This window comes from Schistosoma mansoni, chromosome 2 (genome assembly GCF_000237925.1).
Source record: "Schistosoma mansoni strain Puerto Rico chromosome 2, complete genome".
Taxonomy (NCBI): Eukaryota; Metazoa; Platyhelminthes; class Trematoda; order Strigeidida; family Schistosomatidae; genus Schistosoma; species Schistosoma mansoni.
Window position 1 is genome coordinate 17,617,525 of NC_031496.1, and position 15,320 is coordinate 17,632,844.

Consider the following 15,320-nt stretch of genomic DNA (forward strand, 5'->3'; position numbering starts at 1 on the left):
GTTTGCAATGATGTAGAAATTAATGAATGATATCCTGTTGATACCACATTAAAATTAACTGAGTTTTATTGATGAGACAATAGTAGTTTTATTCTTATATGTTGGTTTCATTAGTCTATAACATACAGAAACTACATATAAACTGTCATTCATTCGATAATCTGAGTTACTTTTATTAAGCTTATATAACTACTCGGCTTTCATTGTCTGACTAATTAGACAGAATTCAAGGCAAACAAATAACAGGGAGTTATTCATCCAGAATACCAGAAGAGAAGATTAAATTATAAGCGTCACATGATATAGGATTAGCTTTTAAAGAGAATGATGCAAACTGAAGAATCATCGTATGCCAGAAAATATGGTGGTCTCATTTCCAAAGTGATTGAAATTCACTGGTCATAGCTTCTCACCAGAACTTCAGATACTTTATTTCAGGTTACTCAATAAAAAGCAGTTATTTGTTATTTAGTCAAAGAGGGTGTGAAGATTAGTTTAAAGTTGTGTGCATCACCGATAGGCATCAACGTTTTGAATTCAATTATAGTCAAGTTCCTGGGTACAAAATACTGAGAAACTAAAAACTAGGACAATGAGTCTTTCCAGTGTTTCCAGCTTTCTAAAGGTTTATTACTTTGTATTAGTTCCTGGTAAATTGAAACTTCAAATTCAACTTTTCATGTCATTTCCCTACAATAATATTATTCATCGTTCGTATTTCTTATTTCCTATGCAAATATAAACTCAGTTATTATATAATATATATAACAGTGGAGCTGTCGAATGTAATCAAATACTTCTTCATTCATGTTATGACGAAATAAGGTATGAAAAACCGATAAGATATCAAAATCTAAAACAAATCAAGACAGAAATTTCGATTCTTCGTATTTTATGAATCAAGTTATCTTAAAAAGGAAATTTTAACTTCCAATTAAGAAATATCTGTAGATAAAGTAAAACTAATTTATACGGAATCAACTCGTTAGTCAAACATTACTCTCTGGCTTTAGCAGTGACCTTACCATCGAAAATTCAGGGTGTTATCAACTTTTTTTAAATCTTGTTCGTGCTTAAACTTCTATAATTATTATCAATGAAAATACTGATATAGCAACTCAGATAAAATTGAGTTTGTTTACATCTAATTCAGCTAAGCCCTTTTGTTAACTTATTTAATGGACAGTCATTCATACAATAATAACTATCTATACCATTGTACTTTTATTATGTACGCTTTAGCATTGCTTACTGCCTACGCATGTATTCATTCCGCTAGCATTCTTGTTAATCGCTTATTTGATCCGATGATTCATGCTTTCCCACTTATATATATATGTACATCTTAATACTGTTTACTGCCCTGCTTACTCTCTGCTCTGCACTACGCTACACCGTACTGTACACGCTTACTCATTCATTCGGCTCTTACACTCACTCGCTTGTTTTACGGCACTACTCTTTCATGCTTGCTTAACGTGCCTGTAATATTGGATAACTGCGTGTGGTTCGACAATAAACCGTAGTTGCTGCTATCCTTCGTCTTCTGATTTTACGCACCGTTAAGTTTAGAATTATAACGGTTATCGAAGTAAACGATTAACGAATCGCGGCACTACACTGACTTCACTTGGTGTTGTTTAAGACTGCAATCGATCAGTCACTTGTTGGCATATGAGCATCCTGTGTGGACTGCCTCGATATTGCCTTGAGTCAAAAGCTTTGTAAGCAAAGATGGATAGTGGCTAACAGTGGAATCTAGGATACGCGTTTCGTCCTATTTGGGACTCGTCGGTTGAATGTGTCTGCAGCCCAGAGTTGATGTTCACTCCGGGATTAAGTGGATAACGTGATGGCGTTTGAAGCGAACGGGACTGGGTTCGAGTCGCGGAGTGAACATCATCTAGGGGATGCAGGCACATCCATCTGACGAGTCCCAAATAGGAAAAAACGCGTATTCTGGCAAAATATCTAACAAAAATTAACTATAACTGAAAATTACTTAAAATAAACATTGTTGCAACATGAGTTTGTAGTTTTTTCATTAATCCAACAAACTAAGGTAGGAGTATTTAGAATAATTTATCTTCGACAATAACAAAGGGAGAATAATTTAAGTCACAAAACTAATAAACTGATATTAGTAATGTAATAAAGTCATGGAAAAGACAGAGAAATGACACATTTCATTTGTATATATAGTATAGACTTAATCTCATTAATAGTGCAAACCTTTGGTTTTTTTCGGTACTTTAACAATGTTTAGACAATCAAAGAATGTGTTTTTGTATTTGAATTAAAACTGAGCATCAAGTTAGCTCAATGGGCGTAGCTTCACATTATCTTGTGAAGCGTTAGATTCATGTAAAAATGATCTGCCAGATGAGCTTATATTTCATATATATAGTGATAAGTGGTTAATGAATATCAGTCAAATTTAAACTAAATAAAATTATTATTGATTGATTCCAGAAGAATATAAGATGATTTCCATATATTTATCCTAACTAGCTAACTAGCAAGCGTTTCAAATAATATAGAAGTATTTCTTGTACATAGACGTCCTTAAGAGTATTTTCGACCAAAATCCGAATGCAGTTTGAAGTTGTTTCTCAAAAACCTTGAATTCGCATAAGGTGATTATCTTTATAATCTTACATCTTATTAGCTGATTTCTTTAAATAACGTCCAGAACTTACATTCAAATGGAAGTCTATCAATATCTTGAATTAGTTTGAGAAGTGATTTATGTGTAGTGAGTGTGATTTCAAATCACCAGTTTATTAGTCATCTTATTTAAAAGTATTTACGATTGTTTCATTAACACACTTGATTATTTACTCTCTTGTAAATTACAGTATTTATCATTCTGCATTTATAAACCTAGTTCAGATGTATTATAAAGATGTTAGGTGGTTAGAAGTAGTCAACCTATGTTTCTCGATTTTCGATGCTCATCAGCGATGTGTATCTACAATCCTCAGGGAACTGGTGCTCCACGGAGGATTCGATATCTCCCCACATATCTGCACAAACTGCGGTGTTATCTCTGGACTATTTGAGCCGTGGCCTACATCCAGTAGGACTGCGATGTTTACAATATATTAATTACTGAGTAGTGGACAGCCTAGTATTTGTTTAGTCGCTTAGTGTGAACGAATTCCATCAGACCAGTAACGATATCCCCACTAGTTTAAGTGGCTCAACATTGAATCCATTAGGGAACTCCATTCTACTCAATATTACAAGTAAACCATACTCAGAACTGTCAAATGGCAAGAAACCTCGGTCTAGGGTTTCCTGTTGACTACCATATCAACAATGTTTAGTTCTTTCGACTAGTCGCCATATTGTAAACTGACCAAGAAATTTTGTTCACCCGTAAAAAGACCAGACAAACATGATACTGATCGCCACTCAACAATCAACCAATTGTACATTAGTGGTGTTTGTGTTGAGTATTGAAAAGGACTCCTGATGATTTTTCAAATTCAGTTAACAAATAAAGTATTTATAAGCAAAGATGGACAGTGGCTAGCCGTGGAATCCAGGATGCGCATTTCGTCCTATTTGGGACCCGTCAACTGGATGTACCTGCATCTCAGAGTTGATGGCTATCAGGACTCAGGAGCTGAGTGGATAACGTGATGGCGTTTGAAGCAAAAGGTACTGGATTCGAGTCCCAGAGTGAACATCAACTCTGAGATGCAGGTACATCCAGCTGACGGGTCCCAAATAGGACGAAACGGGAGTCCTGGATTCCAATGCTAGCTATCATTATCCATGCTTATAATGCTTGTGAGTCAAGGCAATATCGAGGCAATACGCACAGTATACACATATGCCAATACGAGACTGATCAATTGCAGTCCTAAAAATCAATGTGAAGATTCAACCAAACAATACCAAATGAATTCACATAAAGTCTTTATTTTGTAGTGTAAGTCTGATAAGGCATGAATAGAAGAGGTTATTATTCCTTGTTATTCATTCATTTTTCAACATTGTAATGATGAATAGACCCAATATAGTTACCAACATTTTTTCATATTCATAATAATAATGTTGTTAGAATACATATGATTAAAATATTTACAAATCTAGGATAATAAATAATCTGATAATGTAGAATTAACAGTGATAGACAAATAGATTTCCTGAAATAACACAACAATTATAAAATAGAAAATTGTTAAATATATTCATATACATGAACTTATAAATATAAACATTGGCAGATAACAATAAAATATAATGACAATAGTATATAAATAACTCCTCTTGTAGCTCTTCTAGAGTTACTGCCTGTCCCAAGCTCGGGTAAAGAAGGAGGGTTGGGCATGGAGTCGGCAACCTCATCCCGTAGAAAAAAACGTCAACTAGTAAGTATTTAGATAAAAACCAATATTCACCTTTAATTATTCATGATTTATATAAGAATTTATAGTTTTCAGTTTACAAAATGAATGAAAATTATTCTGAAGTGTTAATTTTTTTAATTATGATTTATTAATTATATCATGTGCATAGAATTCAAGTATAGAATTATTTTTTATATCAAAACGTACACCGGGTCTGTTAGAACGATTTGATGTTAATTTATCTTTTGATTGTGTATCAAGTTTATTTTTTAGTGTAGATGATTTTGGTCTAATTGTATTAATATTGTAATTATTAATTGTAGATATATTAGTAGTATTAAAATCTCCATCAAAATTTCGAATAATACTATTGGAAACAACATTAGGTATTTGTGATTTCCAAGAGTTAGCTGAAAAAGGTCTTATAGAAGAAGTTTCTTGATTATTAGTATTATAAAATGTTAAACCAGTTTGATTGGTGTTGTATATAGTGCAACCGGTTTCAGCGTTTACTGTTACGTTCGATGTTTTGTTAGACGCTTTGCTATCTGTCTGTGGTTTTACAAAACTTTTAGGGCGTTTAAGTATCGATTTTATAGGAAAAGAGTTGGTGATAACGGGATTACAGGATGATAAGTTTTCATCTGTGTATGATAGATTATTCTGAGTTATTAGCTTAGTTGATGAGGAAAAGCTATGAGGCAGTTGTTCAGTGTTATTTGATTTTGAAATCGATAAGCATTTACATGGTTCATCATGCATGGTCGTCTTCTCAAAATCGTCATGTAGGATGGATCCCTTTATCTCTTTAGTTTGATTACCAGAGGGTAACATTTCCCCGCATTCATCTTCCACAGTTATTGGTTCGTTCACATTTGGAGTATTTGAAATATTTTCATCAAATATATTGTCATGCTGACTTTCGTCATTCCGTTGCTCAATAAATTCTAATGATTTATGTGTTGAATTTGAACTTGAATGGTCATTTTCATAAGAAATTAATTTGGATTGCAAAGTTTCTTCCGAATCGTTATTCCTATTTTCACTATTCGTAGACGGAATTAAATGTTCCATATCTAATTTTTCACCAATTCCTTCGGAGCTACATAGTTCATCAACTTGTGACAGTGATTGGCATTCTTCGGTATCTGGATTTCTAAATACTACTGATATCTGATCATCAGACATTAGAAACCTAGAAGTTGCCTTTGTACACTCTGGTGATTTACATAAATCTCTTAATTCTTCGTTTAGTGGTATAACAGAGTCTGTTTTATCTTCTTTTTCCGAAACTTCGGATATAATAGCTGTATTTGCTGTTGTTTCAATGATCTCTACAGGTTCATTTTTAAAGGAATCACATTTTGAGATGCTCTTGTTACATACATTGAGGTCTTCCTCAATTATTATTGTATCATTGGATTTCAGTTCTACTGGAAGCTTATTTTCCACTTGACTTGGAGCATTATATTCCAGTTTACTATCATTACCAGAGGATGCTATGATGTGTTTATTAGTGTTTTGGTTAGTATTATTCATAGAAACAAAAGCTATTTCGGATTTCTCAAAAAAGGGTTTGATTTGTTCAGATTTATTTAATGGTGTACCAAATTTGGGTTTAACTGATCTTTTTGGTGAAGAGGGATTTTTGAAAAATTTAATATTTTGAAAACTTACAGGGGTTACAGATAAAACAGAAGATTTTGGTAATTGTTTGTGGATATCTGTGTCAGACGTTTTATTCTGAACAATTAAAGTATGCTGATTTTTTGCAGTCATTTGTTCATTCAACTTTCTTGCACTATTTAAAGATATAAAATCATTAGGACCGGTAGGTGTATGGGATTGCTGTGTAGGTCCTTCAAAGATGTTTCGTATGTGACTGTAATCTGACTGATCATTATCTACGTTAAATGTATTTGTGGATCTGTTCCCATATCTGAGTGTTTTATCACTTCCATAAGCAGATGAAACTCTACGAGGGGGTTGAGACTTTTGTTGTAGAGTATCTACCAGTGAACTGCGGGCTTTAACGGCTGATCTCCTTCTATTACATAGGTTAGGATTTAACATCTTTTTGCTTACATTTTCATACAAGGATGGTGTTGAAGATCGTTCATGTAATTGACATATTTTGCCACTACAGTCAATTGAATTCGACCGTTTCAAAGAGGAGGAAGTGGTACCAGGCAATAGGGTGGAAAATGAATTTTCTTTCGAAAAACAAAGATCAATACTGGTTAGTCGTCTTGTAGATAACGGAGAAGAAACATTCGTGTAGGATTTGATATTTTGTAACTCCTGAGGTGCTCTTTGTAGAGATGCTGATCTTCCAAATGTGGCTGCTGAATGTGGTCTTGTCAAGTAGTAAACACGTAATGAACCCAAAGGGCGACTTCTGTTTCCATAGATAGAATGCATATTATTCATTACATGTCTAGAACAAATCTGTTGAAATAAACTATTACTACATAATTGTGGGTTGGATGATTTAAGAGTTGAATTATCTTGGAATGTAGTTGTCTGTGAATCAAAATTTATTACATTCTGATAGTTGGAATCACTGTTAGACCGTAAGATATTAGAGATATTGGGAATTGTCGATACAATTGGTATATTAGATAATCGTACCTGTTTTACATTCGATGATTGTTGACTTGTATAACGTACTCCACCAATAGATTGTTCATATTCATTCATTCCATTATTCAAATAACTTGGATGATCAACAAATGATTTCCATAATCTTTCATTCCACCAAGATGCATTTTCCATGATTCATATAATTTTTTTTCTATATTTATTATCCGGGTAAAGTTTATTTGAATTTCAACAATTGCCAAAATAATTATAAACATAAATAAAATCTGTTGATGAATATCTTTCTATTTAAATTAAGAAACGTTTACATTATTTCAAATTATTTTCTCTTTAGCACTATATTGAACTTAGGTGTTTGATTTTTACTAATATAACAATCTTGTTTAACCTCCTGATGAGTGTCCTACAATTGACCTTATTTTGATTACAATATTGATTTAATATTTATTTATTTATTTATAGATGTATTTGGTACAATATTTAAATCTACAAATTGGTTATATGATTTCTTCATTTTGAGTAGTATATTACATTACTTGGGTTAATCTTTCAGTGTTTAGGGTTTTGTGAGGTGTTATTATTACTATTATTATTATTATTATTATTATTATTATTATTATTAAGATATTCGATAACACATCAGAAAGTCTAATTTGATTATACTATGACCCGCATTATGAATCATAAATATGGTATGATAATGAGTGTTACAAAATATCTAATAAGTAAGATAAATATCCATCGATTTAAATAGATGTGTAAAACACAATACTTCAGATGATCAACTTTCAATGGAATATACTTCTAGAAGTAAGAAGTAAATGATGTAACATTTCTTATTAATAAATGGTTTGTTCTTTCTGTTCATGAAACATGAAGTTATTCAGTTGATTGATTGATTGCAAGTTTTAAATGCTGTGGTTGAGAACTCAGATAACTGTTTAATAAGTTAAACAACCAACAAAGATAGTTACTTTTTGATGTAGGTTTGTTCTCTGAGCTGGATGGTTTGGTCGTGGAGCTTTCATCGTCCTTCTGAACGACATCATCAGCACATTGAAATCAATCCAATTTATCAACCAATCAAGAAAACTATGCAGAAATATAGGAACAAAAATCAAACCAATAGGAGATACAACCAAAACAAAGAAATAAACAATGACAGATATAAGGTCAATAAGAACCAATCAACATCGATGTGCACAGGACAAGCTGTGAATCACATGTGGAGAAATTCAAACACTTTACTTTACCCCGAAGTTTGTGCTGATGATGTCGTTCAGAAGGATGATGAAAGCTCCACGACCAAACCATCCAGCTCAGAGAACAAACCTACATCGAAATCACCCATCTGAGCTACAAATCTTCTCCACCATCTCAAAAATAGTTACGTTACGTAGTAACTATATAATGACGTATTGATTATAAAATAATATTGAGTAATTGGAAGAAAGAGGATTATGATAATCAAAGTGATTATTCGAAAGTCAAGCAGTTGCTACCTTGCATAGTATATAAAAAAGAAGGAACTAACTAAATATTTTGATGAAAAGTCAGTATTGTAATAGTTGTGTAACAATCAAGTGACGAATATTGAGAATAAGGAAAATACAAAACTGGAAGAACTTCGAAAATAGTTTATCGACAAACACATGAAAGTGATGAAGATAAGAACAAAGGTACCCACTGTTCCGAACAAAGCATTGTTCTTAAAATTACAATTCCTAAATGATGCTACCGAAAAATTGTGACTCAAAGGTTAAGAAAAACGGTACAGAAAACGTTTAATGCAGTCAGGCTAAGTGCCGTTTTCTATAGCCGCCCCATAATAAGAACCGTTAATAAACATAAGTTGCTTGAATTCGCCACATCCATGTGTATTTACCAATTTACGAATTCGTCCTGTGCATATTGCTGAAGCCATCAGAATCTATGTTCACAAACCAAACTTTTCCATTCAAAAGAATTTTGTACAACCAACCTTGTCATGAAACGCGGATTCTGGATTCCACTGCTAGCTATCATTATCTATGCTTATAATGCTTGTGACTTAAGGCAATATCGAGACAACCGGCAAAGGATGCACATATGACAATAAGAGACTGATCAATTACAGTCCTAAAAATCAATGTTAAGATTCAAGCAAACAATACTAAATGAAGTTATTCTTCAGTCTATTTTTAAAATTTTGTTCATTATTCAACAACTCTTATTTAATGAGATAACTTAAATTCATAATCATAACAATTCTGATAATTTAAAGCAGGAACTGTAAATAGTGAAGTCTAAAATAAAGCTGATACATTTTTCGAGACAACTCTAATCATTTGTTAACTTAGGGAATTCGGGGAGACTATAACTTGTGGACGAACTAAAGAAATTAAAGCTAGCAAGTCTTGAATATTGATGCAAAGTTTATTTATTCATATGGCAAAGTAGCATTTAGACATTATAGGTGATGTCAACTCGTGATGAAAAGTCTAATTCCCAACCTTAACTTTTAACTTCCAATCCTAATCCCAATTCTTCATACATATATATAGCCCTGTTTTAAACTTAATGAGTAGGCGGGTTTTCTGAAGATCACTTTAGCGTCGCTCAGAGACCCCCTATAAATTATACTCTCACCGAGAATTCATATGGTGATTAGTTATCTTGCATGTTATTTAATCACGAAATTGATACTAACAGATCTCGTTGAGGTTAGTTTGAATTGAACAACTGTTCTTTTAAGTTAGGATCCATCATTGTAAAAATTAATGATTCTTACACAGCATTAAGAAGCTACAAAAGTACTTATTTATGTGAGTTATTTATGTTTAAATTTATTTATTCTTAATTGCATCATTGCAATTTCAGAAGCCAGCTGTAAATTTAACTTACTCATCATTCGATTGCTGGAACAAACATTCCGAATTTAAGAAGATAGTTAAGTCAGAAACTTGAAGGAACATTTCAAGAAATGAAACCAGCTTGTAATAATTCCAGGGAATAGAATGAACTTAAAAAGTTCTGATGCTTTACTCAGCAGTCACGATGAATTATATCATAAACGTCGCTCAAACCCGCGTTTAGATACTAAGGTTTTATCATTCTCGTGGAAACATTAGAAACAATTCGATGAAGAATTTCAAAACAGCATGTATAAATGAGCACAAGTTCGGCAAATGTTTATCTTGTGGTAAGTTTCATTCTCAGAAATCATGTGCATTTCGTTATACTAAATGCTTCAATATTAAGAGAAATTAGACATAAGGAATCGGTGGATGGTAACACTATTCACTTCACGAACAGTGATAGTAAACCTTGTAATTCAGATCTTAGTAAAGTGGACGGTTCTGGCAATCATATATTATTTTGATCCAAAACTTAGAAAAGTAATTTCCACATTCAGAAGTGATTGCGCACCTCCACTTTTTCATTTTACAACCTTATTGTTGACAGACAATACTTAGTTCATTATTTCACTCAAAAACCTATTCTTTAGGTGCTAATGTTGTAATAAGACCTACTGAAATGTCAATGGTTGTGATTACTGAACTCAAACTGCTGACATGAAGATGAATCATGAAGTTGACAGTTCTTCATTCATGTATTTTGAATTTTTGTTGACAAGACTGGACTGTCAATACTAGTTTCGAAAAATTTGAAAAGGCTTAAATTGGAGTTACCTTTACTAGCTTACGAAAAAATTCTCAACCTCTACATAGAGATTCAGTGGCTTCATGTACTTAGTCCAGCGAAAAGATTGGAATTCAAACTACCGAATTCCAACCGCAGAGTGATTCAATCTTCCGCAAATGGTGAATAATCCGCAATGATGCTTGGAGAGCTGAATAGTGTTTAAAGAAGGAATAATTGAACCAGTTCAGTCTTCAGATATTATCAAATCATCAATCTTTCTGATAAAACAACTAGTGATCGGAGGCCTATTGTTTTATTGCATGGGTGACTTGAAAATAATCCTCCTGTATCTCTTCTACGGTTACTACTGGTCTCAAGCCCAGGCAAAGGAGGGGGGTTGGGAACGGGGACACCAACTCCATACCGTAGAAAACAACCTCGCTGAATCGCCAACCGGAGTAGATAGTTTCAACCACTTGGTTATATCTCGAACTTAGATTCTTAGTATGCCGCATATAACTTGAGCACTCAAACGCTAGAACATCCCCAAGTCGCAAATGAGAAAACAGAAGACAAGTGGAAAGAATGTTATTCCAAATAGCGTTAATTATGGCACAAAACTGCCAGGTATTTATAGTTTTTTAGTAAAAAAAAATCATTGTAGTTATCGAATTCGCACACAGGGGGTTATTAGCATTTGTCCAATAGGGGAGCTGAACGTAGTGATTCGGGAATGTACTTCCAAAAACTGATTGGATGGAATATGTTTGGTTCCATCTGAGTTTCTTAGAGCTTCCTCAAGTTTACCCGTGGGCCGTCCTCACACATCTAAACTCCGACTTAGTAGTTCGAGGATCTTCTCTCAGGACTACGACATCTCATGGTGAAAGCCGAGATTCTTCAGGAGTCACGAGGCCGATGCCCCTTTTTACAACCAGAACAAAAATCAATATAGAAACATGGAGTATCCGGACAATATGGAAGACTGGGAAGACCAGTCAAATGGCAACGGAAATGAGGAGATACAAATTATAAGTACTTTGAATAAGCGAAACCCATTGGATACAAGTTAGACAGAAAATGATAGGTTCGGGAGGGATGCTGCCCTGCCGGTCACGAAGAGAAAAATGCTTCACACACTCAGGGAGTTTCTCCGATGCTGTCAAAATAAACACAAATGCACTTACAGGATGGGAATCTCACGGATCTAGGACCATTAAAGCATCCTTCAAAACAAGGAATGAGGAAATTAAAGTGAATATTATCTGATGTTATGCACTCACCAATGATAGCGCCGACAGGGATAAAGACCAGTTCTACGAAAGGCTGTAATCGACCATAGCCAAGTGCCGAGAAAGGACCTGACAATCCCAGTGGGAGATCTAAACGCTACATTCGGAGTGGATATGAAACGCAGGATATGAAAATATAATGGGACGAAATGGACAGACTGGAAGAAAGGAACGAAAATGGTGGGAGATTAGCAAATCTGTGTGCCTTCAACAAAATGGTGATAGGTGGCGCCATATTCCACAACAAACACATATAGAAAGCTACATGTGTCTCACAAAAGCACACTTATATGACCAGATCAATCAAATTTGCATCAGCGAAAGTTTCGGGAGATTCATCTGACACCATACTAGACGAGGAACTGAAGTCGGAGATGAAAATAACTCTGGAGATACTCCATCTTCTTTTAAGGAAGATTTGGAAGGAAGATCAAATGCTGACGGACTGGGAAGATATCTCACCAAGATACCAAAGAAAGGAGATCTGTGCAGGTGTGAGTACTGCAGAATAATCATACTGTTATCGGTACGGGTAAAAAGTTCTCAATAGAGTGTTGCTGAACCGAATGAAAGATTCAGTAGACACTCAACTTCAAGATCAACAGACTGGTATTGAACAAACCAAATCGCTACATTCAGGATCATTTTTGGACAATCGATCGAGTGCAACTTGTCAGTGTGCATCAACTTCCTTGATTATGAGAGAGCACTTGACAGTGTGGGTAGGAGAACGTTATGGAAACTTCTTCGACACCATGGTTTACCTGAAATCATCAACATCTTCCGGACTTTATACGACGTACTATAGTGCAAAGTGGTGCATGGACGACATCTGATAGACGCTTTCCAAGTAAGGACTGGAATCAGATAAGGCTGTCTACTTTCCCCCTCCCTCTTTCTTCTGGTGGTCGACTGAGTTATTAAGACCTCGACATCTGAAAAGGAGCCACGGAATAGAGTGGAATGCTTGAAATCAACTAGACTATTTGGATTTTGCAGATGACACAACACTTCTCTTCTATATACACCAAAATGTGAAAGGGAAGACAACCAGTGTAGCAGCAGACCTCAACATACACGAGGGAAAAACCAAGATCTTCAGGCACAACACAAAGAAAGTCAACCCAATCGCACTTGATGGAGAAGCTGTGAAAGATGTGGAATCTTTCATGTACCCGAGAAGCATCATCGATGAACATAGAGGTTCGGATGCAGATGTAAAGGCAAAGATTGACAAAGCAAGGACCGCATTTCTACAGTTGAAGAACATATGGAACTCAAAGCAACTCTCAATCAATATGAAAGTCAGAACCTTCAATACGATCATCAAAACAGTTCTACTGTTTGGAGCTCAAACTTGGAGAACTACCACAACCATCATCAAAATGGTACAAGTATTTGTAAACAATTCTCTACACAAGATACTCAATGTCTGTTGGCCGGATACCATTAGCAACAGCTCACTGTGAGAGAGAACAAACCAGCTCCGATGTGAAGAAGAAATCAGGAAAAGACGCCGAGAGTGTGTAGAACATACATTTCTGAAATCATCAAACTGCATCACGAGGCAAGTGTTAAATTGGAATCCCGAAAGGAAGCGAAAAAGAGGAAGGCTAAATAGCACACTGCGTGGGAAATCGGAAGCAAAGCTGAAAAGGATGAATAGCAACTGGAGAGAACTAGAAAGAATTGCCCAGCACAGAGTTGGATGGAGAATGCTAGTGGGCGGCCTATTGTCCTCCAGGAGGAGTAACAGGCATAAGTAAGTAAGTTGCTTGAGAAGAATATCGTTTTAAACTCACATAAATGTTTATTCTGTGAATACATTTTCAGATATATTGGACACTTGGTTGATGGTAATTATTTTAATCCAGATCTGGCCTCATTTACAAATGTACTATCTACGAACAACCTTACAGACTCACGATTGTATCAGGATCTATGGTGTTACGCGCACAAGTTAGTGGTCCTATCTTTTGGACAGACTTTGATAACTCAGACAGCGTGTCACTCTAGGATCATTTCAGCTTCCTCACAGCTATATCCTTTTCACAGGAAATTGTGATCTTCAGTACACACAACTCTTTCATTCATGTCCTTGTAGTTCGACACTTTAATGCTTCATGCTTGTTTAGCGGTACCTTTAGATTTAGTAATTTATCCAGTCTCTATCTCTTTGCTTCGTTATGTGAATTATATGGACACTTAATCAGTAGTATTTTGAGTAGGCACATTTTTCCTTTCTGACTGTCAGACCTTGATCTGTCTTCAGGATTCAATGAGTAAAACAATACAAACACGTACCCCACTTTCATATCTGCATTTTTATTAGCGGGGTTTATTTAAAGAGTTGTGATGTACCTGGGATCTGTAATATGTCCACATTATTAAAGACTCATTCATGTTAGGGTCACACAACGGGCGGATAAGTACTTATTGGTAGGAAATCTTCAGTATTACCCCCGTAATGTCGCCAATCTACATTGTCATGTTAATCATGTACTTCAAATGTTGAGTTATTAGAGAAATGGGTCAGTATCTGGATATATACTAAGTCCAATCATGGACGGTTGAAACACAGACTTTTCTATCTGATATGCCAAATGTAATCAGTTATTCACAACTCTTGACGACGATTTGTGCTTAAAAGATCCTATTTTTATTATCATTTTACTATGTGCTCAATGGTCTCCATAGAAGACATTTCGATGTTGGGAAGAAAAACTGTTTTGCAAGGCTCATTTGTCTGTGGTTGGACATGAATGCAGATATATGTCACATATCAAACAAAAGTAGAAGATTCCATAAACGGAAAAGTCATCCTTCATTTGGGACTCAATGTTTTGAATTGTTTAAGTCCCAACAATGACTTCATACGGATTATGGTGATCCATTTCTCGAAAAATATTATTCACCTGTAGCCAGTGATTCTTCTAAGTAGCCTGATGTATTCTTCACGACCTCGCCGAATTCAGACTTCATAATCCAGGCTTTGGGAAACGTTTTCAGACTGGAAAGTGTCCCTGTGAGATTAGTAACTATCAATGGTCATCATTCCGGCGCATATGGAGTTATCGCCTGGTTTAATGGTATTGGGTGTAAAGATCGAACCACTACCTTCAAACGCCCTTTGTTCAAATGGTTCGAAAAAAATGTTCGTCAAGACGTTGGAAATTGATAATAATTTCCTTGCTGGTACAACGTTTGATAGAGTGAGGGTAGATTCGACATAGTACAACTGCAACATATAAATGCCAAGCACTCTACAACGAAAGAGACCCCATAAAAAATCGAAAGTAATGAGTTTTTGTTCGAAGATAAACTGTATAGAGATTTTGGAATCTGTACATTATTGTGTAAATAGTCCTTGACCATTGAGGGTCTGACGTCGTTGTGATATTTATGAGTCTGTATGTGAGACTGAAACCGCTCTATGCATAAA

At 34.9% G+C, this 15,320-nt stretch overlaps 1 protein-coding gene across 1 annotated transcript; it reads right to left on the reverse strand.

Annotated features, from left to right (window-relative positions):
• Positions 1-250: 250 nt before the first annotated feature.
• Positions 251-7,136, reverse strand: Smp_061400 (Lmp3-like protein; the record flags this gene model as incomplete). The annotated part of the gene is made up of 2 exons (XM_018795930.1): positions 251-334; positions 4,569-7,136. 2 exons carry the CDS (start codon positions 7,134-7,136, stop codon positions 251-253), a joined length of 2,652 nt encoding a protein of 883 aa, XP_018650194.1.
• Positions 7,137-15,320: the final 8,184 nt, after the last annotated feature.